At 32.9% G+C, this 14018-nt stretch overlaps 1 protein-coding gene across 1 annotated transcript in view; it reads right to left on the reverse strand.

The window, feature by feature from the left end:
- The window catches only part of LOC143202108 (uncharacterized), a 106051-nt gene that overhangs the window by 20581 nt on the left and 71452 nt on the right, over positions 1–14018 (reverse strand). Inside the window, exon 3 of the mRNA XM_076413387.1 lies at positions 3135–3427. Coding sequence (XP_076269502.1) covers positions 3135–3427 — 293 coding nt within the window. The remainder of the gene's footprint in view (positions 1–3134; positions 3428–14018) is intronic.

Below are 14018 nucleotides of genomic sequence, written 5' to 3' on the forward strand. Positions count from 1 at the left end.
GACCTTGAGGCATGTCGAATTTTACATCCTGGAATAACGGTCTACAAAATACCCAGAAATATAATCCCAGATGTTAAACACGGGCGGGGTGCCAGCAGCGCCAACTAGAACCCGATAACGAACAGCTGGCGGCAACCCCGAGACGTTTATCTGGTATGTGATTGAAGGGTATTTCATTTCATTCAGTGCTCAACCATCGTTTGGTTTAGACGTGCCACCATCGACTGCCCGAGCCTCGTCTCCAGGTAACACCGCTGCCATCCGTTTTATCATTTGTATTTTTCACATTTTTTTATATAGCCAATAAATAACGGTCACATAATGTAAACACCACTGTTTCATTTCGTTTTACCTCCATTCACCGAGCCACATCATTTACCCTAAAATATCTAGGGGATAGCAGGGAGTAAGCAAATCACTGAACCAAAAAAAGTTACTCACCGAAAGAGCAATAAGTTAGTAAAAGAAACGTCCTCCAAGAAATAATTGAACATACAAGACATAACCTTGAGATTGATAAAGCAATTTCTAAAATCACTTCTTTAAATATATAATTCCAAAGCTTGTTTCAAAGTTTCCAGGCCTCTCAGAAGCAATGGTGAAGGAAAGTATTTTCATTAGACTATAAAACCAAGCCACGACCAGATAATAGACTATGAGTGACCAACACACAACTCAAAAAAAGTATATTGCGTTTAAGAAGGTCATAGAAATGTTCAAGAAGAAATTTCAAGCTTTAAGTTGACTCATGACTACAGAAAAGCATTTTCTTCATTCATACCGAAATATTTTGCGTAACGTGAAAAATTTTACCAGGATAGAGAAAAGATAGCAAGAAAGAAAGAAAAAGAAACGTCTTAATGATAACGGACTCCTATTGGACGCTTCGGAGAAAGATTATAGATTCTTCCAACAAGCAAAAATGGACAAAGAGAAGTCTCAGAGATAAAAAAATATTTATCGTTAATATGTATTCAATTTAGTTTTAATGTAAATAACTCCTTTAACATAATAAAATATCCTCTTGCGACGATAGAGAACGTAATTCTGGATTCTGCATATCCAAAAATATACAGATTATGCCACAACATCTCTTAGAATTTGTTTTGCAGACCTGTATGGCTATGACTATATGAGCTATGTTAAAAAAATTAATAACTATAGTTATGCAATATTGGCAGCATTATGGTGAGATAACCTGAGTGTGAGAGAAATTCATTATTATTGTACTATATTAAAGACTATATTTAGCATACTTAAAATAATCGAATTTAAGTGAATAACTTTGTGACATTTTAAAGGTAAGCTTATTATGAGTCATTATCGATGTGCATGGCTTGGCGTTATCTTAAGTGAACACAATTCCTATTCTGACTTGATTAGTTCCTGACCAAAGTAAAGTTCAATTGTTCGCAGTATTATTCTTGTAAACAATATTCCGCCAAACGCATAGCAAAATCTTCTTGTTCGTCAATCCTTGGACTTGGACTTGGACACCATTTGCGCTGGCTCACCGTTCTTCAATCACGGCCATTTTTATAACCATTGTTACCATTTATGACTATTGACCATTATTACAATTCACCATCGATTCACAGATATAAATTATGTCCATGAAGTTATTTTTAGTTTAAACCGTGTGTCACTCATACATCTACATCCTTTTCGTTTCCAGCCTTTTCAAATTCAACCATTCAATCACATGAATTCACATTTTCGGTTGACTTGCATTCTTGCCTTTATCGTGTCCACTCTAAAAGTGGAGCTCAAGCAAAATTTAGTCACCCGTTCATAAAAGTCTCAAATAACAGATCAATTGAAAAGTCCCCGACCTGTCACATAGAAGGCGCCACTATTAAATCCATATGTTTTTTAGTTAGCCCTAACCTTCAAAAAATGCATGTATAAATTAGACAGCTGTCGGATCATTAGTTTGTGAATTATAGCATTTTAAGTGAAGTAACTTTTGTTATTGTGAAAAATGGATAAAAAGGAATTTCGTGTATTGATAAAATATTGTTTTTTGAAGAGAAAAAATACAGTTGCAACAAGCAAAAAGATGGCTTGATACCGAGTTTCCGGTCACTGCCTCAGGCAAATCAACCATCAAGGATTGGTATGCTAAGTTTAGACGTAGTGAAATGAGCACCGAAGACGGTGAACGCAGTGGACGCCCAAAAGAGGTTGTTACCGACGCAAACATTAAAACAATTTTAAAATTCCACAAAATAATTTTGAATGACGTAAATTGAAATTGAATAAAATAGCAGATACTCTAAAGTTATCAACTGAACGTGTACATCATATCATTCACGAATATTTGGGTATAAGAAAACTCTGTGCTAAGTGGGTGCCGCGTGAGCTGAATTTTGTGACCATGGATGAAACATGGCTCCATCATTTCACTTCGAAGTCCAATCGACAGTCATCCGAGCGGACTGCACACGATGAAACCACTTCAAAGAGTGGGAAAACGTAACACTCGGCTGGCAAGGTTATGGCGTCTGTATCTTGGGATGCGTATGAAATAATTTTTATTGACTACCTTGAAAAAGGAAGAACCATCAACAGCGACTATTACTTAGCGTTATTGGACCGTTTGAAGGACGAGATCGCCGAAAAACCGCCCCATTTACAAAAAAAGAAAGTGCTGCTTCACCAAGATAATACACCATGTCACAAGTCACTGAAAGCGATGGCGAAAATCCATGAATTGGGCTTCGAATTGTTTCCTCATCCACCGTATTCTCCAGTCCTGGCCCCCAGCGACCATTTCCTGTTCTCGGATCTCAAAAGAATGCTCGCTGGGAAGAAATTTTCGTAGAATGAAGAGGTGATCACCAAAACTGAGGCCTATTTTAACAAATCGAACTACAAAAATGGTATCGAAAAAAAGTTGCTATAATCAGTGTATCACCCTTGAAGGGAATTATGTTGAATAAAAAAACCAATTTTGACAAAAAAATGTTCTTTACTATGGTAGGCCGGGAAGTTTTTAATTGACCTGTTAAGTTATTACTTTAATACGAAATATAATGAACTTTATAATGACATCAAGCCAGACCAACAAAAAAATAATGAATTTCTTTTTATTAGACCTAATATACGTATACCGTAAACCTAGCCAAAAATACCTTGAAGATATTTTTCTTGATGTTGCCGGATCCCAAAGATCTTCGCCTATTGCTGGCCGTAGGTTCAGTGCTCTTGCTCTGTAGGACAAATCCGCCCCTAGAGTCATCTACTCTGCGGTCCCGTTTTTCAGCTGCGTCCACCGGCACTCCGCCCACCTCGTTGCTCCTAAGCGATGTTAAGGACGCTCTTAAAGCTTTGTTGCCGCGATACTTCGACGCCTTTCCGAATGGAGCGCTAGTTCTTATACCATAACCGTGACGCATTCCTCTTAACCATTGTCCTTGATATGTTCCTATAACAAACAAGACAAAGATATAATATGTTGCTTGTAATTATTCCTTCATATAACCTGTAATGATTTTAAAACTAACCGACATTTGATATAGAAGCTCTCCATATCAGGTTAACCTATTTAGGCAAGTACCTATAAATAAGAGCCCTACTCTTTTATGGTCCACTTAATAATTAAAAGATTGCGAAATTTGCTAATATAACCCTCCATTTTCTTGAGATTATTTTGATATTTACAATTCTCAAAATCCTACCCATTTTCAGCCAAAGTTGTATCACGAAGAAACGGTGGTTTGTTATATATATCTATGTCTATTGTGAATGTTTTAATTCAACGTATTCAGGGTGCTATATATTATGTTATCAACACTAACATGTTAACGTAGAATTGACTACTGAGTAACACTGAAGTAATCAATAAATGAAGTCGGTGCCGAACCAGAACAGTTATATTAATTTAGATTTGTTTTGTTGATAACATAATTTTTGTTTAAGTCACAAAATTACGTTAATATTTTTGGATTGTTTGGGCTCGGCACCGACTTCAAAGTGTTCAATTGGTAGTAGTTAAAATAATACTGTAAATAGATAAATAATTTTAGGTATGCATTAAGCTAAGTTGTGTGTATATAGTACAATATTAAATACGTGTAGAGCCGGTTTGGTGGCGCAGTTTTAAAGGCGCGATTCTCTTACGGTTGCGATAACCGCGGGTTCGAATCCTGCTGGGGCATGGTCGTAAATTTATGTTTGTGATTGTTCTAGGTAAGAGTGCAAAATCCGACAAGGAAAATGATCCCAGTCACACCAGTAACCAGGCTGGGTAAGACCGGAGGTCTTCTGGGTTGATTTCTAAGTTGGTCACTCGCTAGTCGGTAGGCTTAATGTGGAAGACTATGGTTCGGAACCCACGTTAAATAGTAGGTCCAATCCAGATAAACCCATAGTTGGTAAAAGGAGACCTTAAAATATGTAAAAAATATGTATAGTAGATAGAGGTTATATAAGGTTTTCGTTTATTTTTATATAATTATTAGAACGATTATTATGTACATATTTTATATTAAAACATTTTTTTCGTGTAAAATCTAAGATTATTATTTTTTAATTTTTACTAAGCTCCTTATTTATTTTTGAAGTGGGTTCAATATTAGTAAAATAAAATATTTTATTTTTCTTTTTTTAGTTTACCCAAATATCCGATTATTTTATATAAAAAATATGTGAAAACTTGGTATGCGTCTTTGAAATCTGAGCGTTTCCCTCGATTTCGCCTCCCCCCATTCCCCCCAACAGATCTGGATTTAGTTACAATGGGATCACCTCTGGGCAGTCTTTCGAATAAAAAAATAATTTTGGTTATCGGTCCATAATTGACGAGAAAATCGGCGATCATACATTAAAAGAAAAAGAAATATATAATCGAACCTATAACCTCCTCCTTATTCCAAATCGGTTAAAAATATGTTTAGTCGACTTCGTAACTTGCTCTCTACATTTTCAAACTTTTCGAAGCACAATCACAGCAGAAAATGCAAAGTCGTTAACTGAGAACCGTTACAAGACTAGAGTGTTGCCATCGTTTGCGAACTGAAAACTACAAGCAATCTTATAACCTTCAAATATAAGAACCATCAAATAACCTTCAAAAATTGTTCTGCTCGGGTACAAAATTTAATTTGTAAATTTGTGTAATGAATATAAATAAATTTAAATACCAAGAGAGTTTCGAAACTTAATAATTATATATCCAAAACCAAAATGTCTTTATTAAAAATAGCGGTGAATTTTTAGTTCTATTATTACGAATTGCTGCGGTTCCGAGAATTTATTGAACAACCTAATATATCCATATTATATCATATTTATAAACGTGTACATTAATATTTAATGCGAACTTATTTGTGTGTTCTTATTATAAATTTTTAATGAGTAAGTCCTAATAGTTTCGAACTAGAACATAATATGTTAAATACTTCCACGCATTTAACACATATTTCATATAAACACATTTTTCGTACATCAGTAATCTGGTGAGTTTATTTTTAAAATATTTTTCACGGGCGTTTCATGTAAATTCCACTTTATGTAACCATATATATTATATTTAAAATATATATTCATTATCTTATAATAAGAATTGAGTTACTCTTTCAATGTAAAAGCGTTAACATTAATAGAACAAATAGAATATAACTTATGGTATATATAGCAGAGTTCTCAATATATCAAATGAACAAAGATATTTAAAAAAACAACTTCAAATATATTAAGAAACTTTGCAAATTAAAACACTAGTTGCTTTAACATCCACTCCAGTCTCCGTATTTAGTAACATATCCTTTCAGGTAATGGTTTTTGGCAGTTGATATTAAAAAACCCAAACAATTTTTGACAATTTTCCAGGTTTCATAAATTAAAAGATCACTAAAGCAAACGTATTAAAATACAGGAAGGTTGTACTGAATCATGATGGTTAGGGAAAAATCTGTTAATTTATTTATACAAATTATAAACACTAATCAATTATGTATATGCCATTTTGAATGATACATTTTTGTTATTTCTCCCGTAAATCTATAACTCTGTTGCTGTAAAATATCTGAGGTTTATGGACCTAAAATTAAACCGACTGCTTATTTTGGCTCTATTTGGAAACCAATTTTATAAAAGAAGCTATGCAAGCAGGATATTCTTTGACCAACTATTGTTCCAACTTCGCTAAAAGAATAGTCCCTAAATGCAAACCTTTTAAGATAGGATTAATCGTAAGTTTAATACACTATGAATTTTGGTGGAAAGCGGTCAAATATTTAACTAGTGCAAAATTGTATTGCCTACCTTAAAACAAATGAATTAAACTGAAATGGTTCATTTATTTAAAGAAAAATTTTGGATAAGTATCCGATTAAATATATTGGCTTAAAGTTACTCAATAAAGATAGTCTGGACACATTTTTCGGATCTATGAGAGCTCATTGATTCAAGACTATACATCCCTCAACAAGCATGTTTCAAAAATCTTCTAATACGTTCATTATAAGTTCATTTTTTTATCTCACTGGCTTTTAGGAAACTATGACGAGGATCAGCATGAGTACGCTTTAGATAATTATAATTTACATTTTTACAAACCGGGGATGTATTACCAGGAGTTGAAAAATTGCAAGATCACTATATATTTCAGGTTTTTTGGTAATACTTTTGAAAAAAGAAATTAATTGTAATTTTTGTTTGCATTCAATGATGACTAATTCACTAGATAGACAAAGTGAGACTGATTTTATAATAGCGAGGCAATATATCATGTCCCAGACTGCAACAAAACTGTTTTATTCTATTATTAGTGCCTCTTTGAGCTATATCTTTTATCTTCGATATTGCCCTGTCGATAATATAATACATGTTTGTCAGTATCGTAGACAAGTAAATTTAAAATCTTTTAATTGCACAACATATAATGATCTTCCAGATAAAATATTAAATATAATAACAAGGTGCGTCACTTTTGTGCAGAATTTTAGACAGGGAAAGACTCAAAGTTTGCTTTCAGTATAAGAAAACAAAAAGCCAGAACTCTTTAATAGATCCTATTAAATTGATGGCAATAAACAAATATGAAAAAGGAAAAAGACGGAAACGGAAATTTTGAATTGTATTTGCCATTCACCAAAGTTTTTCCTTTATATGATTTTCTATATTTTATACTATCTTTATATTTTATAGGTATATGTGATTTTACATTTCATAGTTATAACTATTTTTACGGATAAGTTTTTTAATGATTAAATTTTTTTTAATTTGAATTACATTGGTCAATGAAATGTGACGTCAAGGCCATCACGTGCCGCACCTGTGTGGCAAATTTTATGAAAACCAATCAAATGTCTCTAGAGCAAGATATTTTTCTTACAGGTGCCTATAATGGAGATATAAATTAGTACAGTGGTAAAGGCGATAGGACGGTCCTCCTACTGTTGCGATAGTCGCGGGTTCAAATCCTGCTGGGACATGCTCCTAAATTTATGTTTGTGATTGTCCTTAGGTTATAATACAAAATCTAATTAGGAAAATGATCCCAATCACTCCAGGAACCAGGCTGGGTTAGACCAGATGTCTTCTGTGATCATTTTAAATTAGTCACGGACGCGTTAACGCCGAGGACCGTGGTTCTTCGAAGCCCACGTTAAACTATAGGCCCATTCCAAATAAACCCTCGTTGGTAAAAAAGAGATTAAAATATAAAAAAAATACATGAATGGGCAATATAACCCCATCTAGATATTGGACGTAGCGAAACTTTTTTCAGAGACCCCTGTTGAGATTTCCCTCTATTAATATATGGTCACAAAATATATTTTCGAACATTCAATCCAACAATAATGTCAATGCACTTTGTATAGGAAAATAAAACTGATGCCTTTACTATTTCCCTTGAAATTATTCGTCCAAACACTTTTAGCCAGACTAACGATGTTAATAAAACGATATTTAATATTTATTGTCAATAATACAGTATTATATTTCAATTATAATATGAATACATATAATCTATTCAAAGTTTTTTGTACATATGTTACTAATGTATTGCTGTCAATGCATTGTCCACCGCAATTTGTAAATTCATTTTAGAATCAGATAATAATTTCCTTCTCATTTTATTCTAGTTAAAAAGAGACATAATGATGTATGATAAGTTCGTACGTGAAACCGAGCTAGCCTATCAAAGTCATCCGGTTGTCAAACGTACCCAAAATTATTTATTAAACATGTTCTTGTTATGGTTTGAAAATCAATTGTTAAAGAACCTGGAGCAACCATCAATTATTATTATGTCACATAGTATTACGACTTCCTCCCTATCAGTGTATATTAAATTCGATCGAGTTGACGTGAAGGGAGGCAAAGAATTATCATAATAGACATGCTGGTCCAGAGGGATATTCCATCAAGAACTGTTTATATTGTCGATCATAACAACTCCGGTTTGGATGAACTCAATAAGACATACAGAGGAAGAAGTTGATAAATGGTGGAATCGTGAACATATTTTAGAGAGATTGGAAATTAACAGTTTAGTGATTGACTTCGACAGTGATTCGGAAAGTGACAGTGACTAAAGCAAACTTTCAGGATATGTGATAATGCTGTGCAATGCTTAAGACAGGCTGATGAGAGTCGAAACAACTAAAAGTATACACATAATTAATAGAGTATAAATGTAGAAAATAGTATTGTCATGTATGAAATCTGTATGCATCCATATGATCGTAATTTTTGAATGTATGAGGAGATTATGATACTAACAATTTTTTAGATATGGTAATTGCATTAGGCAGAATTCAGTGATTCATTTTATCAAGAATGGTGTACACAGGTAGTATTAGAAGACATAAAATACAGTGATGTCAAGATGACTTGACCATTAAACACGCCATCGAAGAAAACAAGAACTAAACGTAAAAAATGCACTCTAATGTAAGTTAAATTACTTTGATATATAATTTTTAACTAAGTGGATTAGGCCTCCATGGAGATACCACCACGTATAAAAACGCGCCTAGAACTCTATCTTATGGGTGGTGTGGGAAATAGTTTAATGTATATATAATAAAACAACTTTAATGTACAAACTATTGTACCTGTGTTCTTAATTGTAACATAGCTTTAAGTCCTTCGATAATATATGCATTAGATATACTATAATATTAAAATAAACTTGATAACAGTAGTTTTGTTTAGTTATTTTATTTAGATTAGAATTTTGTTGTATGTCAAAGCCAAACTGAACTAAAACCCAGAGTTAACGCGGCAGTATTACGACGTTTTGATGTCACAAATTTAGATGACGTATGTACAAAATAACTTTGAATAGACTATAAGTAAAACATTAGATAATAATATTGCAGATATAAACATTTTAGATTCCAATTCCAACCACTGCAACGCATTTCCCCTTCGAGTAAAACGTAACCGTAAAATCCGAACAAAAATATTTTTAATGGTAAACAGAAGGTTCGTTTTTACATACGCAAAACGGGACGTTAAATTTTCAAGTTTACGATCAAACCACGCAGGTCCGTACTAATAAAAAAGGCGAAAGGAAAAGGCGGACGATCTGATGCCGTAAATGTTTTCCAAGTCGAAATACCCCGGCTAAAATTAAAAGTAAAGTATTTACTGATGAATGAACCGAGTGACTGACGCATTGTCGTTTATATATACGTAGCAGTTTTCGATTCAAAACGGTTCGATAATTTTCTTAGAATGCGATTTCCTCGGAAAGCTGAAATATTCAGGCCGGATTAGTCAGCGTTACTGATTTTGGTATTTTTGGTATATTCTTATTTCCCCTTTATTCCGATTTGTTGCATTACGTAAAATTACAAATGTAAATGTGTATTATTTTAGCATAATGGATTAAAAATTGTTCTGTACAAAATGAACATAAAAACGCACGTGGTTCGAGGAAGTTTAGAACACCGAGAATCATTTATTAGAAAATTTACAGTATCTGCAAAATATTTAAAACGTTTTAAGAGTAATTTGATATTTTTAATATAGCTTTCTATTAAGGAGCCTTTATGTTCTCTAGAAAAATCAAGATATAGAAACAAAAACATTTGCCACCGGCTGGGTTGGCGCAGTGATAAAGGCGACAGGACGGTCCTCCTACTGTTGCGATAGTCGCGGGTTCGAATCCTGCTCGGGTATGGTCGTAAATTTATATTTGTGATTGTCCTTAGGCAAAAGTGGAAAATACGGCGAGGAAAATGATCCCAGTCACGCCAGTAATTAGGCTGGATAAGACAGGATGTCTTCTGGGATGATTTCTAAGTTGGTCACTCGCCAGTCGGTAGACTTCCGAGGACCGTGGTTCGGAGCACACGTTAAACAGTAGGACCAGTTTAAATAAACCCTCGTTAATAAAAAGAGACTTTATAATGTACAAGAAGAAGAAAAAGAAACAATTGCCATTAATGGCAAGATCTTTGGTTCTTTTTTCTCGATATTTTATTACCAGATGTTATATTTTAACATATCAAAGGGACAAATTTCATAAGAGTATAAAAACGGCTTTTATTTATTTTTTTTAATCATAATGCTAATAAATATAGCGAATATCTATGGTACTTAAATTTCCATCTGGTACTGCGATATTTTAGACCTTCTAATTTTGAATCGTTTATGTGTTTTTTTTTGATGGTTTAAACGGGAATATAAGGGAATTAGACAGGATTGCCGCTTTTTTCCAATAATAGCATCATTGTTGATGTTTCTTTGGGGACCGTTTTTGTCAGATGTGATATCTAATAAATTATCATAGGTCGATACGCTAGGTTTCCACATTCAGTTTAGTTTACAGCGCTTTGTGACGCCTAAGCTGAGTTTCATCAAATGGTGAGTTTGTTTAGAGAGTATTCCAGTTTTCTCCTTTTTATTTCCTTTTATTATTTATTAAATCTCCATATATTATATTATATTTATTATTTTATATTTATTAGTATTCATTTATTATATTCTATTTACTATTTTATATTTATAATCATTCATTTATTATTCTCTATTCATTATTTTGTATTTGTTATTCCCTATTATTTATTATCTATCTACTTATTTATTTATTTATCCATTCATCGTCATCTATTTTATTCTACTCTATTTTATTATATCTTCGAATCGTCGTATATTCCCCATAATTGATAAATGATGGTAAATCAAAGATGTCACCGAAATTGTTTCCTGCTGGCTCTTGGTGACGGCGTATCTAGCATGTGGGGATTGGCGTTCTCCCTTGTACACATTACACGTTCATCATAGCTAAAGCTGAAGAAGTGAGTGCACTATAGCAACAGTAGTGTTTACTTATTTATATATTCATTTGAGAACGTCGTGCGTTACTTTCCTTTCGTACCGTATGCACGTGTATTCTTCATCCTAGCACAGTTTATAATTTCTCGCTATTATCCATTATATGTAGTTTGTTGGCTATATATTGCAATTATGGTTTATTGACGATCTGAAGTTAACATAAACACCACCAAATGTGGTTCCTGACTTCTACTTATCGAGAAGTCCTTCTTGGTGATAGCATATCTAGCGTGTTTGCCTCTGACTTTTTCACTTGCACGCCTTGCACGTGCATCATAGTCAGAGTTAAGATAAGTGAGCGCACAATAGCACAATAAACAGAGTTGCTTATTTATTGATTTACTTATTTATATATTGGATAATTTTAGCTTTACCCTAGCGAGTACTACTAACCCTAATGGCAAGATCTTGTACGTCTGCTTCTATTGATCTCGTTGCACGTCAATCATTATTAGTGTTAGGCCATAAGCTGGTAAAACGTGCGTTAGTTTCCCTTCGTACAGTGTGCACATGTTATGCTTCAGCGTAGCATTGTTTATCATTATTGTCTATTATTAACTATCAGTTACCACTATTGTCTTTTTTGTAATGATTACCCGCCAATGTTATTGACAACTATGGACCAAGATTATTATTATCTATCCTGGTTATTCCATCATTCTTATCGACTGCAATTGTCCTCATCTATTATTGAGATTATTAATACCATCCATTATCAGTATATAACATATATAACATTGATTTGTAGATGCTATTATTTATCAGTACTATGAGCCGCCAGCATAATTAATTACCCGTGCCTGTAACTACCAGTTCTATGAAAATTTAAATAATTATGAGAAACTTAAAGCGAGATTTTCAGAAACAATTTCCATGAATGGCAACATGTTTGTTCCATTTTCATCAGTCTGTTATTCGTAGATGCAATATTTTAAAATGACCAATGGGCGTTGGAACTTAATAAAAGTTCATTAGTGAAGACGCGGCCCTCAGAGAACTTTTTTATTCCGTTAATTTTACTGTGTTTTATACTGCCGAATCTGAGTTTTATCAAACGGTGGATTTATTCACAGATTGTTCCCGTTTTTTCCTTTTGATTTTATTCCTTTACTTTTATTCCATTTTCTACTTTCTATATTTTTATTTATTTATTTATCTATTTGTCTAATTGTTTTTATCTATTTTATTTTTATATTTTTATCTATTTTATCTATTTTTTAAAGTTTATAAAATAAAGGGGATAAATCATATCAAATATCTTAAAGAATAAAGTCTCAATATATTTGTTATAAAATGAGCATTAAAAAAGTTAAAAGTCTTCTCCATGACTAATATTAAAAAATTTCATTATATATAACGGACCGATAATTGAGGAAAATTCAAGCAGGTGTGCCACAAGGAAGCATATTAGGACCAGTCCTTGATCTGCTATAGACTCGGGTCTTGTCTACATTCAATAGAAATGTTGTTACTATTGGAGATAACAACACTGAATCAACCAAAGTGTTACAAACAGGTATTGCCGATATAAAATTATGGACAGAAAAATACCACATCAAAATAAATCAAAATAAATCAGTGCATATTGATTTTACTCAAAAAAAGAATTAAGCACAAGCCAGTATATATAAATCAGCATGTAGTCCTGTATGGAAATACAGCCAAATATCTTGGGATGACCCGTGATGTTAAACCCAGGTGGAAGCCACACGTTAAGAAAAGATGTTAAGAACCTGTCGAACCTGTCTTAAGAAACTGTCGTTAATATTATCAAGGGCTATTCCCAAAAACATGAACAAAAATGATGGCTTAGTCAGAGGATTAAACAGAGTAAGACCATTTGATTTAATTCAATGCAGTTATAAGTAAAACTGAGTGCACATTATAAACAGTGACATAGATGAAAAGCCCAAGTGACTATCGTAGAATAAGTACTTTCTTTGTACTTTGTATATGTTTGTACTTAATTTTTAAGCCATAGCAAATATGATTAAAAAATTGCTCATTAGTATTAATTTACTAGATTGCTGTAATAAATAATAAAAAAATATTTGTCCGAATATCACAACTGTCGAATTAGATAGAATGCTTTTAATGAATTTAGTATTCAAATGTTAAACAGTATATAAATTTTTATTATTATGTATATATTTTTTAAATGAAAGGTCTAATTATTTTTTTAGTAGTTATATAAGGGTTAGTTCAATATAGCCATCCACATCGATACCGCAACGGAATATTTTAAACTGTTAGCAAGTTAACTGTTATTTGTAGTACTTTGGTTTTGCTGTAGTAGACACTCACAAGCCGACGGTACCGCAAATGCTTATTAATGCGTGCTGATCAAAGTTGTAGTAGTGGACATTTTATGCTAGGTATACGTAGAAAAAGCATGACAAATGGTTTGACAAAGTTGCGTATTTACAATACTTTGGTTTTCCTAAAGTATACACCGACAAGTTTTAGGTACCAAAATTGTTTTGTAACGCATGCAGATTTAAGATGTACACAAAGTGTTTTATTGCCACCTATTCAAATTAAAATTGGCAATATTGAGAACTTTGTCAAAGGTCTCAATCGGAAGGGAGCGGTTTTCCAATACTTAACCAAGTTGTTTCCAAAATTGTTATACGAAAACATGAAAAAGGAATATTTGTCGGATATAATATTCGAAACAGCTTCGAAGCAGGACAAAAGACTCAGGTTAACCTCTGTTCATT

Source organism: Rhynchophorus ferrugineus, unplaced genomic scaffold (genome assembly GCF_030347505.1).
Source record: "Rhynchophorus ferrugineus isolate W39M unplaced genomic scaffold, kcgeb_rfMv2 rfM9, whole genome shotgun sequence".
Lineage (NCBI taxonomy): Eukaryota > Metazoa > Arthropoda > Insecta > Coleoptera > Curculionidae > Rhynchophorus > Rhynchophorus ferrugineus.